This window comes from Gavia stellata, chromosome 21 (assembly GCF_030936135.1).
Source record: "Gavia stellata isolate bGavSte3 chromosome 21, bGavSte3.hap2, whole genome shotgun sequence".
NCBI lineage: Eukaryota > Metazoa > Chordata > Aves > Gaviiformes > Gaviidae > Gavia > Gavia stellata.
In genome coordinates, this window is record NC_082614.1 from 6305167 (window position 1) to 6320427 (window position 15261).

The 15261-nt window shown below is 63.5% G+C and overlaps 1 protein-coding gene across 1 annotated transcript; it reads left to right on the forward strand.

Moving 5' to 3' along the window:
• The first annotated feature begins 801 nt into the window (after positions 1–801).
• LOC132318918 (thyroid adenoma-associated protein homolog) lies at positions 802–14899 on the forward strand. Its single transcript, XM_059827915.1, has 31 exons — positions 802–905; positions 1612–1789; positions 2014–2100; positions 2382–2409; positions 2749–2897; positions 3092–3214; positions 3453–3573; positions 3842–3993; positions 4481–4565; positions 4875–5011; positions 5486–5683; positions 6094–6790; positions 6876–7028; positions 7128–7237; positions 7377–7537; positions 7791–7957; positions 8244–8429; positions 8967–9115; positions 9782–9925; positions 10215–10319; positions 10531–10731; positions 11010–11160; positions 11293–11527; positions 11670–11909; positions 12044–12269; positions 12413–12619; positions 12817–13055; positions 13266–13448; positions 13944–14210; positions 14306–14511; positions 14628–14899. The coding sequence occupies exons 1-31, from the start codon at positions 802–804 to the stop codon at positions 14897–14899; spliced, it is 5661 nt and encodes a 1886-aa protein (XP_059683898.1).
• The last annotated feature ends 362 nt before the right edge of the window (positions 14900–15261 follow it).

The following is a 15261-nucleotide window of genomic DNA, read 5'->3' on the forward strand; positions in this document are numbered from 1 at the left end:
CTAATAAAGACACAGAAATCATAGAATCATAGAATGGTTTGGGTTGGAAGGGACCTTTAAAGGTCATCTAGTCCAAGCCCCAAATCATACCTCTTAAAATAGTTCAACCCTGTGCAGAGTGACAAAAAGAACTCAGATGAAATAATTTGGATTTAATGATAATTAACATCAAATGTTACAATAAATCTGTTTCTCTCTCCAAAGGCCATTCCATCCCGCAGGAAGAAGTGGAGTCCCTCCGCTAGCTGTTAGCGATCATAGCACTAATAGGGATGCTGGCTAACAGGGATGGTGCCCGTGGCGTAGCAGGAGGACTGTGGGGGACCAAACCTCCCCTGACGCAACGAGGCACGATGGAATGAGACAACTCTTTCACTCTGAAGCATTTCAGTTGATATTTCGGAGATTTTTACAGCCACCATCTCACCCCGTCCGGCTTCTGTGCTTGGCAGCAAGCATCAGCTCCCCGGTTTTTAGCCTTTCTGGGGGCTCTCGCTCTCCACCCACTATGGAAACAGCTTCAGATGAGGTTGCTTTTTAATCCTGGACTTGCAACCTGCGGTCGATCCAGCGTCGTGCTGAAGGCTGCGGGCGAAGGCGAGCCTCCCCGCCCGGCGACCGGAGGTCGCCGGGCGGGGAGGCTCGCCTTCGCCCGCAGCCTTCAGCACGACCAGCGCTGCCGGCAGCTTCCACCATCCCCCGGAGCCTGCCCGGCTGATGGGGGGGGGGGGGTCAGCGCTAGGGGGGGCCGCTGAGCCGGCAGGAACGCGGTCGAGCTCTATGGTGGTGGCGGCACCGGCCATGGGAGCCGAGCGGGAGGCGCGGGCCTGCGCTGCCTTCTACGGGGCGCTGAGCATCGCTCAGCCGGTGCTCTCCTGTCTGCGCTGTCTGCGGCAATTCGCGGGGTAAGAGGACGGACTCTGCGCGAGGGGGACCCCGGCAGCACCACCCCCCCCCCTGCCCCGGGCGCGGTTCCCCTGGGAATCCCCCGGCCTGGAGCCCCCGAGCATCCCCCGGTGCGGATCGCGGCGTTCCCCCGAGTGCGGGTGTTCGGCGCGGGTCTCCCGAGCATCCCCCCCCCGGGTGCGGGTCGGGAGATAGGGAGGGAGGCTCAGCTCGGTCGCCGGCATGGGGACGGAGCCACCCCCACCTGCCCCCATCCCCTTCCAGCCCGCGCTGCAGCAGCAGGGCAGCAAGGTGTAGGATTTTTTGGACCCTCCTGCCCACACCCACCCACCCCACCCCAGGGCTTGTTTTTGCCAGAACAGACTGGGTTGTGGACTCTGAGCTTTGAGGAGTTCCCTCCCCCAGACTCCCTGCAGTGCAAAGTGCAGTTGGGAGAGAGGAGCACCACAAGCCGGGGCACCCCAACCCTAACCCCTATCAAGCTGGGGCACCCCTACCCCAATCCAGATCAAGCTGGGGTACCCCAACCCTAATCCCCATCAAGATGAGGCACCCCCACCCCAATCCAAATCGAGCTGGGGTACCCCCGCTGCAATCCACATTGAACTGGGGCACCCCAACCCTAATCTCCACTGAGCTGGGGTTTCCCCCACCCCAATCCCCACTGAGCCAGGGTATCCTCACCTCCCACCCCTCCCCATTCAGGAGTACAGCCAAGAGATGCAAAGACAAGCACCTGGAGGAGGCTCTCCTGCTGTCACGGACGCTGAGCGAGGGCCTGCGGGTGCTGGGTGAGGCAGAGGCACGGCCCCTGCTCCGTTGCGTCCTGGCTTTCCAGATGGAGGCAACCAGCAGCTCCAGCTCCTTCCAGAAACTGGAACAGGTCCGTAACACAACTGGCTGGGCTGCAGCTTCAGAGCTCTATTAGCCACAAGTGTAAGCGATGGTCTTGCCCAGCTCTGCCTGCTGCCGGCACAGCCCTCGTATGGTGCATCCTTACCGGCAAAGGGGCCACGGTGACGCCACGGAGCTCCCCTAAAAGCTCATTGCAGCTGGTATCTCTCGGGGATCCGGGCAGACTGGCTGACTCGAGGGGTCTCTTGGCAGATCGTGATCCAGCTGGCAGTGGGGAAGGAAGCACTGCTGGCCCAGGAGGTGGGCACGCTGCTGGCCAGCCTGGCTCTGCAGGGAGAGGTGAGAGCACCCCAGCTGTGTGGTGGCACCAGCTTTCGTGGGGGCTTGGCTGGAGCCTGTGTGCGCCAGGGACCTCCTGGTTTGGGCTGCCTGAGGTCCTTTGCTTCTCTTCCCACTGTGTTGGGGGCTCACCCTTGCTTGCAGCTGGTGACACATGGCTGCCCGTCACACCAGCCCTTTGCTTGTCGCTGGGACAGCTGGCGTAGGCAGGACCCTCCTGCCCAAGGCACAGAGCCCCAGCGTGTCGTCATGCAGGACAAACTGTCCTTCTGCCTCTGCAGGTGCTGTCTCCTGGGGACCTTCAGTCAGGTCAGTCTCAGCTCCTTCCCCTCCGAGGGCTTCTCCCAGCCCACACCACCAATGCACTGGACACCTCCTGCCCACCCAGACTGGGTCCTCTGCGCTTGTGGGAAGGGGAGCAGGGATCAGGGATTAGCTGGATCCGTGGGATCTCTGCAGAGGTCCCAGCAGCACCCAACAGCTCTGCCCACCCTCCCGGGGCAGCTGGAAACTGGACAAGCCAAAGCATCCCCTACATCCCAGCCCCATTCTTACCCTGCTTACTGGCAGCGTAGCCCTTGGTTTAATGAGGAGCAGGGCCAGCTGTGGGCACGGTGCCAGGAGCTGATGCTGTCCCCTTGCCCCCAGTGTGCATGTTCATGGAGGAGAGCAGCCTGGGCCGGCAGCACTGGCAGCAGAACCTGGCCCCGCTGCTGGAGCGCCTGGCCACCACCTTGCGCTGGGTGCTGCAGAGCCAGCCCACGCCTGGTGGTACGTGGGGCTACCTGGCTGTCAAGGTAAGAGCCAAATTTCAGAGGAGGGGGGAAGGATCAGTCCCTGCAAGGACTGGCGGGGCACTGGCAGCGATGTCCAGGAGGGATGTGGCACATAGTGCCGCTTCGAATGGCTGTCCCCAGGGAATCACTGCTTTTTGGGAGGTGAGGGATGCTGACAGCCACCCCTGCGGCCCCCATCCCTCTTCCTCCTCTAGGCCTGCCTCCAGCTCTTCCAGGCGCTGCCGAAGGACGTGGCCCCCCTCGTGTGGAGCACAGCGGGGAAGAGCGAGGCCCTGCAGAGCCTCTTGGGGCTGCTGCTGGAGGTGGCGAGGGGGAAGGTGCGTATGGCCCTGGGGAGGGATGGTGCTGCCTGTCCCGAGGAGCAGAGCACTGCCATCCTTCCCGGGTGCTTTCCCCATTCCCCTCCCCGAGGGGACCCTGCAGAGGCAGCCCCAACACCTGGGGTGTCCAAGGGACCCTGCATAGTTGCCTGTGTGGGCATGGAGGGAGGGTTAAATGGGGTCTGGTTTCCAAATGGTGTTTTGAGATGTGCCTCTGCCTCCCCTGTGAGTCCAGGCCCTGAACAAGGACACACGGCTGCTGGCGGGTACAGCCCTGAGCATGCTGGTGAACACAGCCCCTCAGCCCGAGCGTGGGGCCAGCGCCATGCTGGGCCTCTTCCAGCTCCCCGACCGAGGTGCGTGCTCCATCCCGAGCCAGGGACAGCCTCTGGTGAAGGGGACAGTGGGGACAGGCATGTTTGAGTGCGAGGGGACAGAGGCCAGTGCCACTTCACCAGCAGGCCAAGCCGGACTCTGCTGCCATGTCCTGCTCTCGGGGTGCGGGAGCCCCAGCTGCCACTGGCCACCTCCCGCCGTCATTGGGATGAGCCAGGGCAGTTCGCTCTCAAAGCAGCATTTGGGTTTGCCATCTTTCTGCCATCTAACGCAGCCATTTCCCACTAGGTGTGGGGGAGCTGAAGTTTGGGGAGCTGGTGGTGGAGGCCCCCCCCATCCTGGAGCCAGATGGGCTGGAGAAGCTGGTGCTCACCAGAGGTTTGCTGACGTGCTGCAAGATGGACATCCTCAGCTGCCAGCTGGAGAGCTTCCCCCAGAAGGTAGGAGAGCACAAACCCAACAGCCAGGGATTTGGAGCGCCCCTTGTGCAGGGCTGGCAGCCGTCCGCGGGCGCTGTGGATCCCCAGGGGACGTAACCAGGCTGCACCACTCCGCACCCGCAGCTCCATGCATCCCACTGAGCACGGCACGTTAGCCAGGAGCCTGCTTTTTCCAAAGACACCTGAGTGGGGATTTCCCTCTCCTGGGGGAGCAAGAAGCCGGGCAGTGCCCAAAGTAGCCCCCACACAAGCAAAGCAGCAGCAGTGTTTGTCCCCCGGGCAGAGTACAGCCTCCAGCTCTGCCCATCTCCAGCATCTCCTGAGTCCTCAGGAGCTGAGGACTTCCAGACGGGGAGCGAAAGCTAGCGATAAGCTGCTGTAAGAGCAGGAAAACCAGGCAGCGCTCTCCTCGCCTGTCTCGTGGCAGTGTTTTCTCACCCTGGAAAGCCTGCGCCTGCCTGCTCCCTGAGCCACTGTGCTCCCGCAGGCCTGCCTGCTGCTGGACGTGATCTTTCCTGCTGTGTCTGCCCTGACCAAGGAACAGAAGGACTGCCACTACTACTGCTTCCAAGGTAGGAGACGATGACCCTGCCGTGGCAGGGGGGTTTGAAGGATTCACTGTGGTGGTGATACATGGAGTCCCTGCAGCACTTCATCTTCTCCTGGGGAAGATGCTTTTCTGGATCTTGGTGGCTGGTTTGGAAACTGCTATTAATATCTGCTCCAGCTTGATGGACACTAATGCTCTCAGGCTCTTGTGTACCTAATGGGGAAACTGATCCCCTTGCACACAGGGTCCGTAAGCCCGCAGCAGCCTGCACCAGCTCTGCCGCAGGCAAGTCGTGGGACGAGGGCTGCAGCGATGCGCTCTGCTTTTGCAGCCTGCACCCTGTGGCTGCAGCGCCTGCGGGAGAGCCTGCCTGCTGTCTGGCGCCTGACGGGGACCCGCATTCTGGCTCAGGATGCCAACCTCCTCCGGCAACTCACCCAGCTGGTGTGGGACAACGCTGAGACCCCGGTAAGGCCGGTGTGCCGAAAGCCCATGCCACAGCAACCAGAAACAGTCCTTTCCTTGCCCGACACATCCCTGCCTGTTTCAGCTCCATTGATCAAATACAACCCCCTTGCCCATGGCTGCCTGCAGCTGCCTTCCTCTGGCAGGGTGGGGGCACCCACGCTGCTGAGGCTGGGGCACTCATCATACATGGCCTCTGCAGGGTTGTGTCCCACCACTTCGCCCTCCCCAGGCAGCACCCATGGGTGCAGTCCCAGACGGTCCATGCCTGCTGGCTCACTGCCTGCCATCCCCACATCCCCAGCTCCTAACCCGGTGGTTACCGGCTGGTGCTGAAGGTCCACTGCCTGTGGAAAGTGAAATTCCACCACACTGTGAAAGTCCACAGTGCTGAAAGCAAAGAGTCTTTCCTCACGCAGCAAGACAGGTGGAAGAACCCACCCTAACCTCTCCTGCTTGCTGTCCTTCTCCTCCCAGGTGGAAGGTGTGTCCGAGTTCATTCACAGCTCCTTCCGACTGCTGCTGGAGATCTACCACCTCGAGTGCCAGCACTTCCAGGACCAGGAGAGACCCCTCTACCAACAGATGCTGCAGAGGGTGGTCTCAATGCCATGGCAAATCAAAGCCAAATATGTGCCCTTGTGTGCCATCGTCCCCTACGTGGGCAGCCAGCAGGTAGGGAAGGCGGGAGGATGGGGAGGCTCGGTCCTGGCTGGTACTGCTGCTGGGGTGGCACAGCCTCTGTCTGCTGCCTGTCACCTTCCCCTGCCCAGCTCAGCATGCAGACAGGCAGCCTTCCCAGATAGGGGGGCCATTTTAGCATCACCCAAGGGATAGTATCCCTGGTGGGGTAGTGAGCTGCAGCAACAATGATGCATCCCTGGGGACTGCCAGCAGGGAGGGAGCTTTGCCCACTAAAAGCTGGCCAAAAGCAGCTTGGGGTACCAGAGATACTCAGTGCGGTGGGTGACTGCAGCGTGGTCTGTACCCAGATCTGTACCCTGCCATATGTAGCCTTCAGTCTGGCAGGGAATCATTTAAATTGGAAAAGACCCTTATGAGGGGGTCTTCTGGCTTGCTCCCAGGTGCTGGATGCCTACCTGGACCTGCCACGGCACCTCCTGAGCTGCCTCTCCACCAACCACCTGTGTCCCGCAGCCACTGAGGTCTACAAGGCCCTGGTGCGGCAGCAGTGCGCCGAGTGGCAGGATGGGCAGCGGGGCACGGAGGCAGCTCTGGCGGAGCAGTGGGCGCTGCGCTGGCTGCCCCTGCTCTCCCAGGCGCTTCGCTCCCCCCTGCCCATCCTGCAGAGCAACGCCGCCAACCACCTCCTCGCCTGGACCCTGCGGCAGCTCCCGGCCACCCAGGCACCGCTGGCCGCCCAGTTTGGTGGCCGGGACACATCATCGCTCCGGGCTTGGGTCTCACTGCTGAAGGCGCAGAAGAGCGTGGCGGGGACCCTGCCGCTGCGGGGCGAGGCACTGGAGCGTCTCTCCTGCTGCCTGGGTTCCTGCGAGGACAGCGTTCGGCTGGCGGCGCTGGGTCTTCTCTGCTGCAGCCCCAGCACCAACCGGCCCCTCTCAGGCACTGAGGTGCGGCTGCTGCGGGAGTTCCTGCCCCTCAACCTCAACTGCGACTCCTCCTCATTCCGGCAGCTGCTGCAGGCAGCGGTGAGGAAGGCGCTGGTCCGGCTGAGGGACAGCTCGCTGGCCCAGCTGCGAGGGAAGGCGCCCGGAGGTGCTGAGCCGGGCGGCGGAGCGGGGCAGCTCTCCCAGGCAGTAGGTGAGGCGGCCACCCCAGGACCTCCATCACAGCCCCAGGGGATTAGCCCGTGGGTGCCCAGCCCAGCATCGCCCTCCACCCGCAGGCTTTGTGGAGTGGCTGCTGCAGCTCAGCATCGCCTCGCTCAGACCGGGCTCCAACTACCAGAGGAAGAAGACAGCTCTGCTCCTCCTGGCCGCAGTGTTGGAGACCTGCACGGACACCTGGAACCCCGAGAGGAAGAAGGGGCAGCCCCCACGTGAGTAGAGGCAGCCCACCGCCCACCCAGCGCATCCCCCCTCGGCTGCAGGGGTGTTCCCCGCTGGCCCCGTCCCACTGCCCCGTGTCCCCACCACAGGGACCATGGCCACGCTGCTGAGCTACGCCAGGCAGAGTGGCTGCTGGGACTTCTTCTCTCAGCCCAATTTGTTGGCGCTGCTGAGCTGCTTGCAGGACAGCACTAACGAGGTGAGCCTTAATGGTTGTAAAGCCTCGGCCCCAAGCAGGCTTGGAGGGGAAGCGGGGGGGGCTTCCCCTCCTGCCCTGCCCCAGCTGCTTTCCCCCCCATCTTGTGTCCTGATTCCCCCCACCTCTCCTGTCTTGGTAGATCAGAGACTTGGCCTCGGAGCTGCTCGTCCGCTACTTCCCCGCCACGTTCCCTGAGCCCATCACCCTGGCTCTCTTCCAGCTGGCCCAGGATGCCCTGGGCAGCCCACGAGTGCAGGAGGCTGAAGCCGGAGCCGTGCTGGTGAAGACCATCCTGCAGAAGTATGAGCTTGCAGCCTCCCCCTCCCCGCAGTGGCACAGCAGCCCGCAAGAGTGTGTCAGCAGCACCAGTGTCTTGCTGGAGGCTGCATTTACAACTCAGGGCAGCAATGGTTTGGGTTTGAAATAGCCTTGCATTGGGGAGCTGGGTAGGGTTGGGGTGCAGGACCCTGTGCTGTGGGAGGAAGAAGCCACACAGCATGAGTCGCGCAGAAAACTCCCTCGTCCTCGCAGCAGCGTCTGCCTCTTTCCACAGGTCGGACAGCGGCACCATGAAGAGCCTGGCCCTGAAGGCTGAAGCAGCCCTGACGCTGCCCAACCGAGGCCTGTGCTTCGCTCAGCACCTTCTACACCTCCTGCAAGCCCAGTACGCTGCGGCGTGCCAGGACCTGCTGCGGGCAGCAGCCACTGCACCGATGCACGGTATGTCCCCAGCCTGGCAGGGCAGCAAGCAGCTCCCATGGCAGGGCTTCTCCCTGGGACAGTGGAGCAGGCAGGAATGGTGCAGGCAGGACTGAGGCCACAACTCGGTGCTGATGCCACGTCCTTGCCTCAGTTTCCCCGTATCGCTGCTCCACCTGCCTAGCATGCTCTTCACCTAGGGGCCCTGCTCACTCCCCTGCCTGTGAGCCGTTTCAGCTGCAGGCTCAGGCGGGAGAGCTGGGGCTCCACTGGCCACCGCTGTGACCAGAGGTGGGTGTTCGTGCAGGAGCCATCGCAGCCCTGCGGAGGTGCCTGCTCCAGGTGCCGGAGGTGGCCACCTCCATGCGGGCAGCAGAGTCGGCGCAGAGCTGGCGGGAGCTCCTCACCTGCCTCGTGACCACAGCGAGAGACATCACCTCCTTCCTCCTGGGCGCTCTGCAGAGCCAGCAAGGCCCTGGTGCCGATGAGCAAGGTGAGCACCTCCTCAAGGGAGGAACCCCTGACACCTCCATCGTGGTGGTCCTGGACCCAGCAGCCCTCCAGTCTGGGGGAAGGCACTTGCTTTGGGCTCGCTGACTCTAGCAGGGGAGGGCTGGCCTGGGGCAAAGCCAGACACCTGGGCAAGGATGCTCCAGGCGTTGGGCAGAGGATCCTGGAAACCGCAGCAGCTAGCACCTAGTTTTGGGTCTCTCTCTCAACTGCACATGAGATCAGTAGAGGCAAAAGCCTTCCGGAAGCAGCGAGGCCCTTGCCTGATTGGAGCAGCTCGGGGAGCAGGGGCTGGCGGAGCCCTTGCAGAAATGGCTCAGAAAGAGCAGTGGGGCAAAGTGCGACCTCGGTCCTGAGCAGGGCACGTTGCAGGATAGGAGCCGCTGCCATTTGTGCACATTCTGAACAGGGGACAGCAGCCCCCCCCAACCCCCAGCAGCTTCCCCCTCCCTCTGCCCCCTGCTCCCCGCAGGCACTGCCCCACACCACCCCGCTCAGACCAGGCTTCTCCCTTTTGCAGCTGCTGCCCCATCGTTTGCAGACATGGGGAACGCCATCGGCTCCCTCATCATGCTGGGGAAAGGCCGGGGGCAGGAGGAAGAGGAGGACTCAGTCCTTCTGTCAGAGGAGCACAGCCTGATCCTGACCTGCTGCTGGGTATCGGTGAAGGTGGGCACCCCTCCCCACGGCCCTGGGGGCAGAGGGGCAGCTCAGCACAGCACCCACCGCCCAGCCCACCCCAGCAGCCGGGTTCTCCAGCTCCCCTTGGGGCATTCACCCTCCCTGGGGATGAACAAGGCAGGGAATCTCTACCCTTACCTTGAAGCTGCGACAGGCCGTCCTGACCCCTCTGCCAGGGAGAGTGCAACCACCACCCTCCCCAAAAGCACCCACCTCCCTGCCTGCCCTTGTGTAGCCCAGCTGGTTCCCAGGCGCTGACAGACCCCAGCTGCGGCAGAGCCGGGCTCCCTGGCTTGCACCCCTGCGGCTGTCCGTCACGGCTCCTTTCTGACAGCTGTCCGTCACAGCTCCTTTCCGACAGCTGCCCATCCCAGCTTCTCCTCTCTGGTGGCTGCCTGGAAAAAGGCCACCTCTGCCACGCACGCCTCGCAGCTGGCTGGGAAACCACTGTGCTGCGGAGCCTGCATGTGCTTGTGGGCATCCCACCGGCCACGCTGCCTGACGACACCAGCACCGAGAGCACCCGTACTGGGGAGCAATGGCAGCACCCACAGTGCTTCCCTGCTGCAGCAATGGTGGGGCAGGCAGGAACGGGGCAGGACAGGAATGGGGCAGCCCCGCTGCTGGTCCTGGTGACCTTTTGCTTCTTCCCAGGAGATAGGGCTGCTCCTGGGAGGCCTGGCTGAACTGCTGCTGGACCCAGCGCTGCCCGCTGGATTGGGGCCCCTCCTGCCACTCTCCACCCTGCAGACAGCTGCGAGGGTGTTCCAGGAAATCCTGCTGCGGTGCCGGCACTGGGTAAGAGCGCTTCCCGCCTGGAGTGGCTCTACCCCTCGCCCACCCCTCCTGCCCCATCCCTGCCCCAGGCCAAGAGCCGGAGGCTATCGCCAGCATGCAGGGAGGGCGAGCGCAGCGGGGCAGGGTCTGCTCTGGGGCAGGACACAGGACACAGCTGGAATCCTGGTGCCAAACCCCCTCATGTCCCCATGCCATCATGTCTTCTTGCTTTCTCCTTCCCTTTTGCAAAGAGGTTTCTGGGGGCTGGGGGGGCGGTGGGCATGGGGGACCTGATGCTGCTCTGCCCTAGGGAGCAGTGGAGGGCTGCAGCATGGGCTTCACCAAGTTTTGTGCCGCCCTGCTGAACCACCCAGATGCGGAGCTGCAGGCCATCCCGCAGACCATGCTGGAGCAGGTACCTCACTTGTTCTGCCCCACATGCCCCCTGTGCCCCAGGGAGCTCCAGGGTCATGTGCCTGTGTCCCCCCACCCTGGGGCGAGCACCCACCTGGCAGCAAAGACGCCGTGGTGCGAGGTTGGTGTGGCCGGTGCCCTCCCCTGCAGAGCAGCTGCAGGCTCCAGCCAGCAGGTTTCCAGCCATATCTTGGGTGGGTTTTGTTCCTCAGGGCTTAGAAGCGCTGAGTGGACCTCGGAGCAGCTCGATCACGCGCCGTGCCGCTGGCTTCCCCATGCTCTTCCTCTGCATCGTCAGCGGGGAGGCCCCGGCGCAGGCACGGCCGCTGCTGAACCGCTGCGTCCAGACACTGCTGGCCTTGGCCACCGCAGCCCTGCCGCAGGACTGGGACCAGACCCTCGACCTCCCGCAGGTGAGCGTGGTGGGCACCAAGCTTCTGGCTGCTGCAGCCGGTTTGGGGACAGGGTGATCTGTGCGAGGGCCCCTAAAGGGAGTCGTGCCGGGTACCCCAGCATGAGGCTGCACTAGTGCAGAGACCTCGGGGTGAGCTAAAAGCCACAGCCCTGATTGTGCTGCCCATCCCCGGAACCTGAGAGCTGATGGCCCCTCAGCTCCTTTGTCTCTTCCCACCATCTTCCCTTTGTGTGGAGCCCCCTCCCCTCGCCGCTGAGCCCCATGTGCTCTCCCTAGGTGTGTGCCCTCCACGTGCTGCAGACGCTGGTCCGTGGCACAGGGCTGGGCAGTGCGTTGCTGCAGCACGTCACACCAATGGTGGCCCTGGCGCTGCAGGGCTTGGGCTCGCCGTGCTGGGCCATGAGGAACGCGGCCATCCAGCTCTTCAGTGAGTACCGAGGGGGAGAGGTGAGAGAGACCTCCAGGACCGATGCAGCCCCCCAGGGTCCGGAGCCTAGCTAGGGCAAAGTGTGGGGGGTCAGGCAGGGACTTGACACTGCTTTCTGCCCTGTCTCTGCAGGTGCCCTCACGTGCCGGCTGCTGGGCCAGCAGCGGAGCCGTGGGGAGGGCTGCCCGACGGAGGGGGTGAGCCTGCAAGCTTTCCTCAGGCAGCACGCCCAGCTGGGTGCTGTGCTGCTGGGCGAGCTGGAGGCGGCCACAGGGCCCACACTGGGGGGGCCTTGCCTGCACCCCGCACTCCACGCCGTTCTCACCCTCCTGGCCCAGCTGCAGCCTGGCACCGATGGCCCTGGCAGGTGAGGCAGCAGCGGTGCTCTGTCCTGGCCAAAGGCTCCTGCAGCAGGAGGTGGTCCTGCGGTGCCGGGGCTGGCCCTGGCTCTTGGGGGGGTTTTGCTCTGACCGGAGCATCACCACGCGGTGCCCTTTTTTGCTCCACAGCCCCTCTGCTCGCTTCCTGGGGCCACTGCTGCGGCTGGCAGGGAGCCCTATCTACGCCGTGCGAGCAATGGCCGCCAAGGCACTGGTGCCAGTTGTCCCACCGCCCCGGCGCTGGGGGCTCCTCCTGCAGTTGGCCCGGCAGCTCCCCGCTGTGCCCGGACAGGTCCGCTCGCACAATGCCATCCACGGGCACCTGCTGCAGATGCGGGCACTGCTGGCCCCCACCCCAGGCACCAATGGGTGAGTGGTCCCATGCCATTCCCCTGCCCATGGCCCTTGCGGTCGCTCTGTGCCAAGATGCAGCTTTTTGGCCAAAAAGCGGTGCCTGCTGCTGTGCTGTGGGCCCCATGGTGAGGCTGAATGTCTCCCCGCAGGCTGTCGGCTGAGGCACTGCACCCCGTGGCTTTGCAGCTGGAGGCGCGGACCTGGCTGCTCACCCCTGCCCAGCGCTGCCCGCTCGTCCGTGCTGCCTTCCTCCAGGTCCTCACCCTCCTGCCTGCATCCTTCAGTCCCGGCTTCACCCACAGCATCCGCGACGCCATCAGCGCCGAGCTGGGCAGCCTCCCACCAGGAGGAAAGCCGGGGTGTGCTGAGCTGCAGGTACTGCTGCCTGCTGGGAAAATCACAGCCGTGGCCTCTCTGGCAGCAAGCCTGGGGGCGAGGAGGTGGGGACCCCCCTACTTGGGGGGCACACACCCCACTCGAGGCAGAGCATTGGAAGGGGGATCCTGGTTTTCCTTCAGGTGGGCTCAGCCGTCCTCCACCAAATCATGGCCCACTTCACGTGCAGCGAGGCAGCCCAGCTGGCGGACAGTGAGCGGATCGGCGCCGTTTGCTCGCTTCTCCAGCAGCCAAATCCCGACATCCAGCTTGCCATCCTGAGCTGGGTGATTGCTGGGGAGGGAGGAATGTGCAAGGAGCTGGAGAAGGCTCTTGGACTGACGCTACTGGTATGACGAGGCTCAAAAGTAACCGAGTAAAGTGGAGGGTCCCCAATGCACCGCGCAGATGGGATCCCGGGTGCTCACTGAGAAGCACAGTGCTCCCCGGGCTCCCCCCTGGGAGGGTGCACAGGTGCAGGGCTGAGGTTGCTGCCCCACGGTGCCAGGGACACTAACCATGTGCCTTCTTTCCCGTTGTTGACTAGGACAGCTTGGGGTCGGTGCTGCGAGAAAGAAGGGACAAAGAGTTCCTGAGATTGTACCTTGAGGCTTTGCTGCATCTTTACAGAGACCCCTTGTCGTGGTCCCAGGAAGCTTCCCGTAAGCTCCAGGGCTCCTCAGCAGCATGCCTGGAGATGCTGCTGCACATGGTGGAAGCTGAATGTCCTGGCCCCGACCTGCTTTTCCAGGCGCTGTGTGCTGCCAGCCTGCTGCTCGCCCACTGGTAGGTCCCTGCTGCTGCTGGGGGGCACTGCCTCATTCTTCTAGGAGATTTCTCCTTAGTCCTTGCTGGAAACAGAGCCATGACTTCACACCTATAAGTCACAGCTTTGCGCCTGGGTCCTGCGATCTCAGGGCAGCCGGTGGCCTTTGGTCCCCTGGATGGAGCTGAAAGGTGTGCCTGAATTCCCTCTCATTCCCTGGCCTCTGGCAGGTTTGGGGACAAGGACGGCCCGCTGGTCGAGCGATGGTGTGCAGTGCTGGAGGAATGCAGCCGGTCTGCTTTGTCTGAGGTGCTGCGGCTGGCGGCCGCCCGCTCCCTGCAGACAGCGGGTGCTGACATGGTGCGGCGATCCCTGCGTGCTGCCTGTCCTTCGCTTGTCCCCGTGGCTCTGCGGTAGGTCACTGAGCCCATCACCTGGGATTGCCGTGCTTGCAGGAGTGGTGCTGCCCATGGCCACAGTGCATTCATTCCCAGCAGCACTGCTCTTTGGAGCCCCAGCCCCAGGGTGCTGCAGGTTAATTGACTCTGCGAAAGATGTCCCCTGCAAAAAATTGAAGTGCATTAAAGAAAACCCTACTCATTCAAAAATCACTAGCACCCAAGAGCTTGCAGCCTACAAAAAAAATTTGTGGGTGGCACTTTAACAGAAGGAGCCAGTCCCTTGTGAGCAGCAAGCTGCATTGCTGGGTCCCTCTACGCCTGTTGCAGTCCCTGCACTCCCAAGCTGAAAGCTCTCGGGTGGTGGCTCTGCCTTTCACAACCCAGGAGAAAAGTCCCTCAGGGAAGCATTGCCCTGGGGGGTCTCATCCTTGCCCCCGCCTCCAGGCAGGCTGGGGGTGCTCTGGGGAGCCTGGTGGCCTTCCCTTCCCTTCTCTTCCCTTTCCCCAGGCTGATAAACATCGGCATTCACCTTCTGCAAGACGAGGAGCGGGAGGTCCGGCATGAGGCCTCGGGTTTTGCCAGCCTCCTGCGGCAGGACCCCCGGGAGCCGCTCCGAGATGGCTGCGTCTTTGTGCAGGACAACGTGGGGCTCCTGGACCTCCTGCAGCTCCTCCTGGGAGAGTTTGGGGAGCACCCCAAAACCTTTGACTTACTGCTGCAGCATCTCCCCGTCCTAGATCTCAGGGGCATCATGGAGGAGCTGGAGGCCAACAAGTGAGTTGCCAGACCCCTGGGCTGGGTACAAGGGAGCGCGGCAGGCCGTGGGGCCAGCCCTCGGCTTTGCCTGCACCTCGGCTTCCCCCCACCAGAGCCACCAGCTTGTACAAGGAGGACGAACCCAATGTTTTTGCGGAGCCAGCCATCCTGGCATGGCAGCTGCTCCCCATCCTGCTGCAGCTCCTGGAGAAGGCACCCCCCGGCAGCCCGCTCCATGCCTCAGCTCTGCGCTGGCTGGCGGACGTGGGCCCCGGCATCCTGCGTGATCTGCGGTACTGCGAGCACCGCTGGAGCCGAGGTACGGCACAGCATGAAGCCCCCAGGACAGACAAGCTGGTGTCCTTGTCCCCCGAGCCAGCTCTGCCTGGGGGGACCCTGCCGCGCTCACGGCTCCTTTGCCCACTCTCTCCGCAGAGGCTGCTGCCCACTGCGGGGTGAAGGCGCTGGGCTGTGCCAAGCTGCACGCGGCTGTGGCCGTGCTGCTGGTGAGGGCCCGGCTGGCGGCACAGGCGCTGCAGGTGCTGGGGGAAAGTGCCACCACCGTGCTGGGGCTGGGCTGCGGCGCCCAGGAGCTGGAGCAGGAGGTCACCCTGGTGCACGGGCTGCTGGCACAGCACGGGTTGGCCCCTGTGCCAAGCCAGGGCACCACGCAGGGGGAGCCAGGACGACCATCCGGGGCTGCCTGACACCGCTGGGCATGGAGAGGTATCATGCCAAGCCCTGCAAGCCACGAGGCTCCTGGCTCATGCTGCCACGTCCCTCCATTTGCCAGATGTCCTCTCTGGCCGCCAGCCAGGGCTGCAGGTTTGGTGGTGTAACTCAGGGGAACCCAACTCACCGTGCGGGACACTCGCTTCGTTCCCAATGTTTTGTAACTCTCCATCCTGAGGACACCAGTGCAGCATCGCCTCGGCCCATGCCTGCGCTGCTGCCTGCAGCATCCCTGCCCTCGGGTCCGGATGGGAGAAGGGGACATGTGCCCTGGAGCCCTCGCACCCCCTTGCACTGCTTGACTCCCACCACCTTTTTTTTAATGACCATTTTAGCT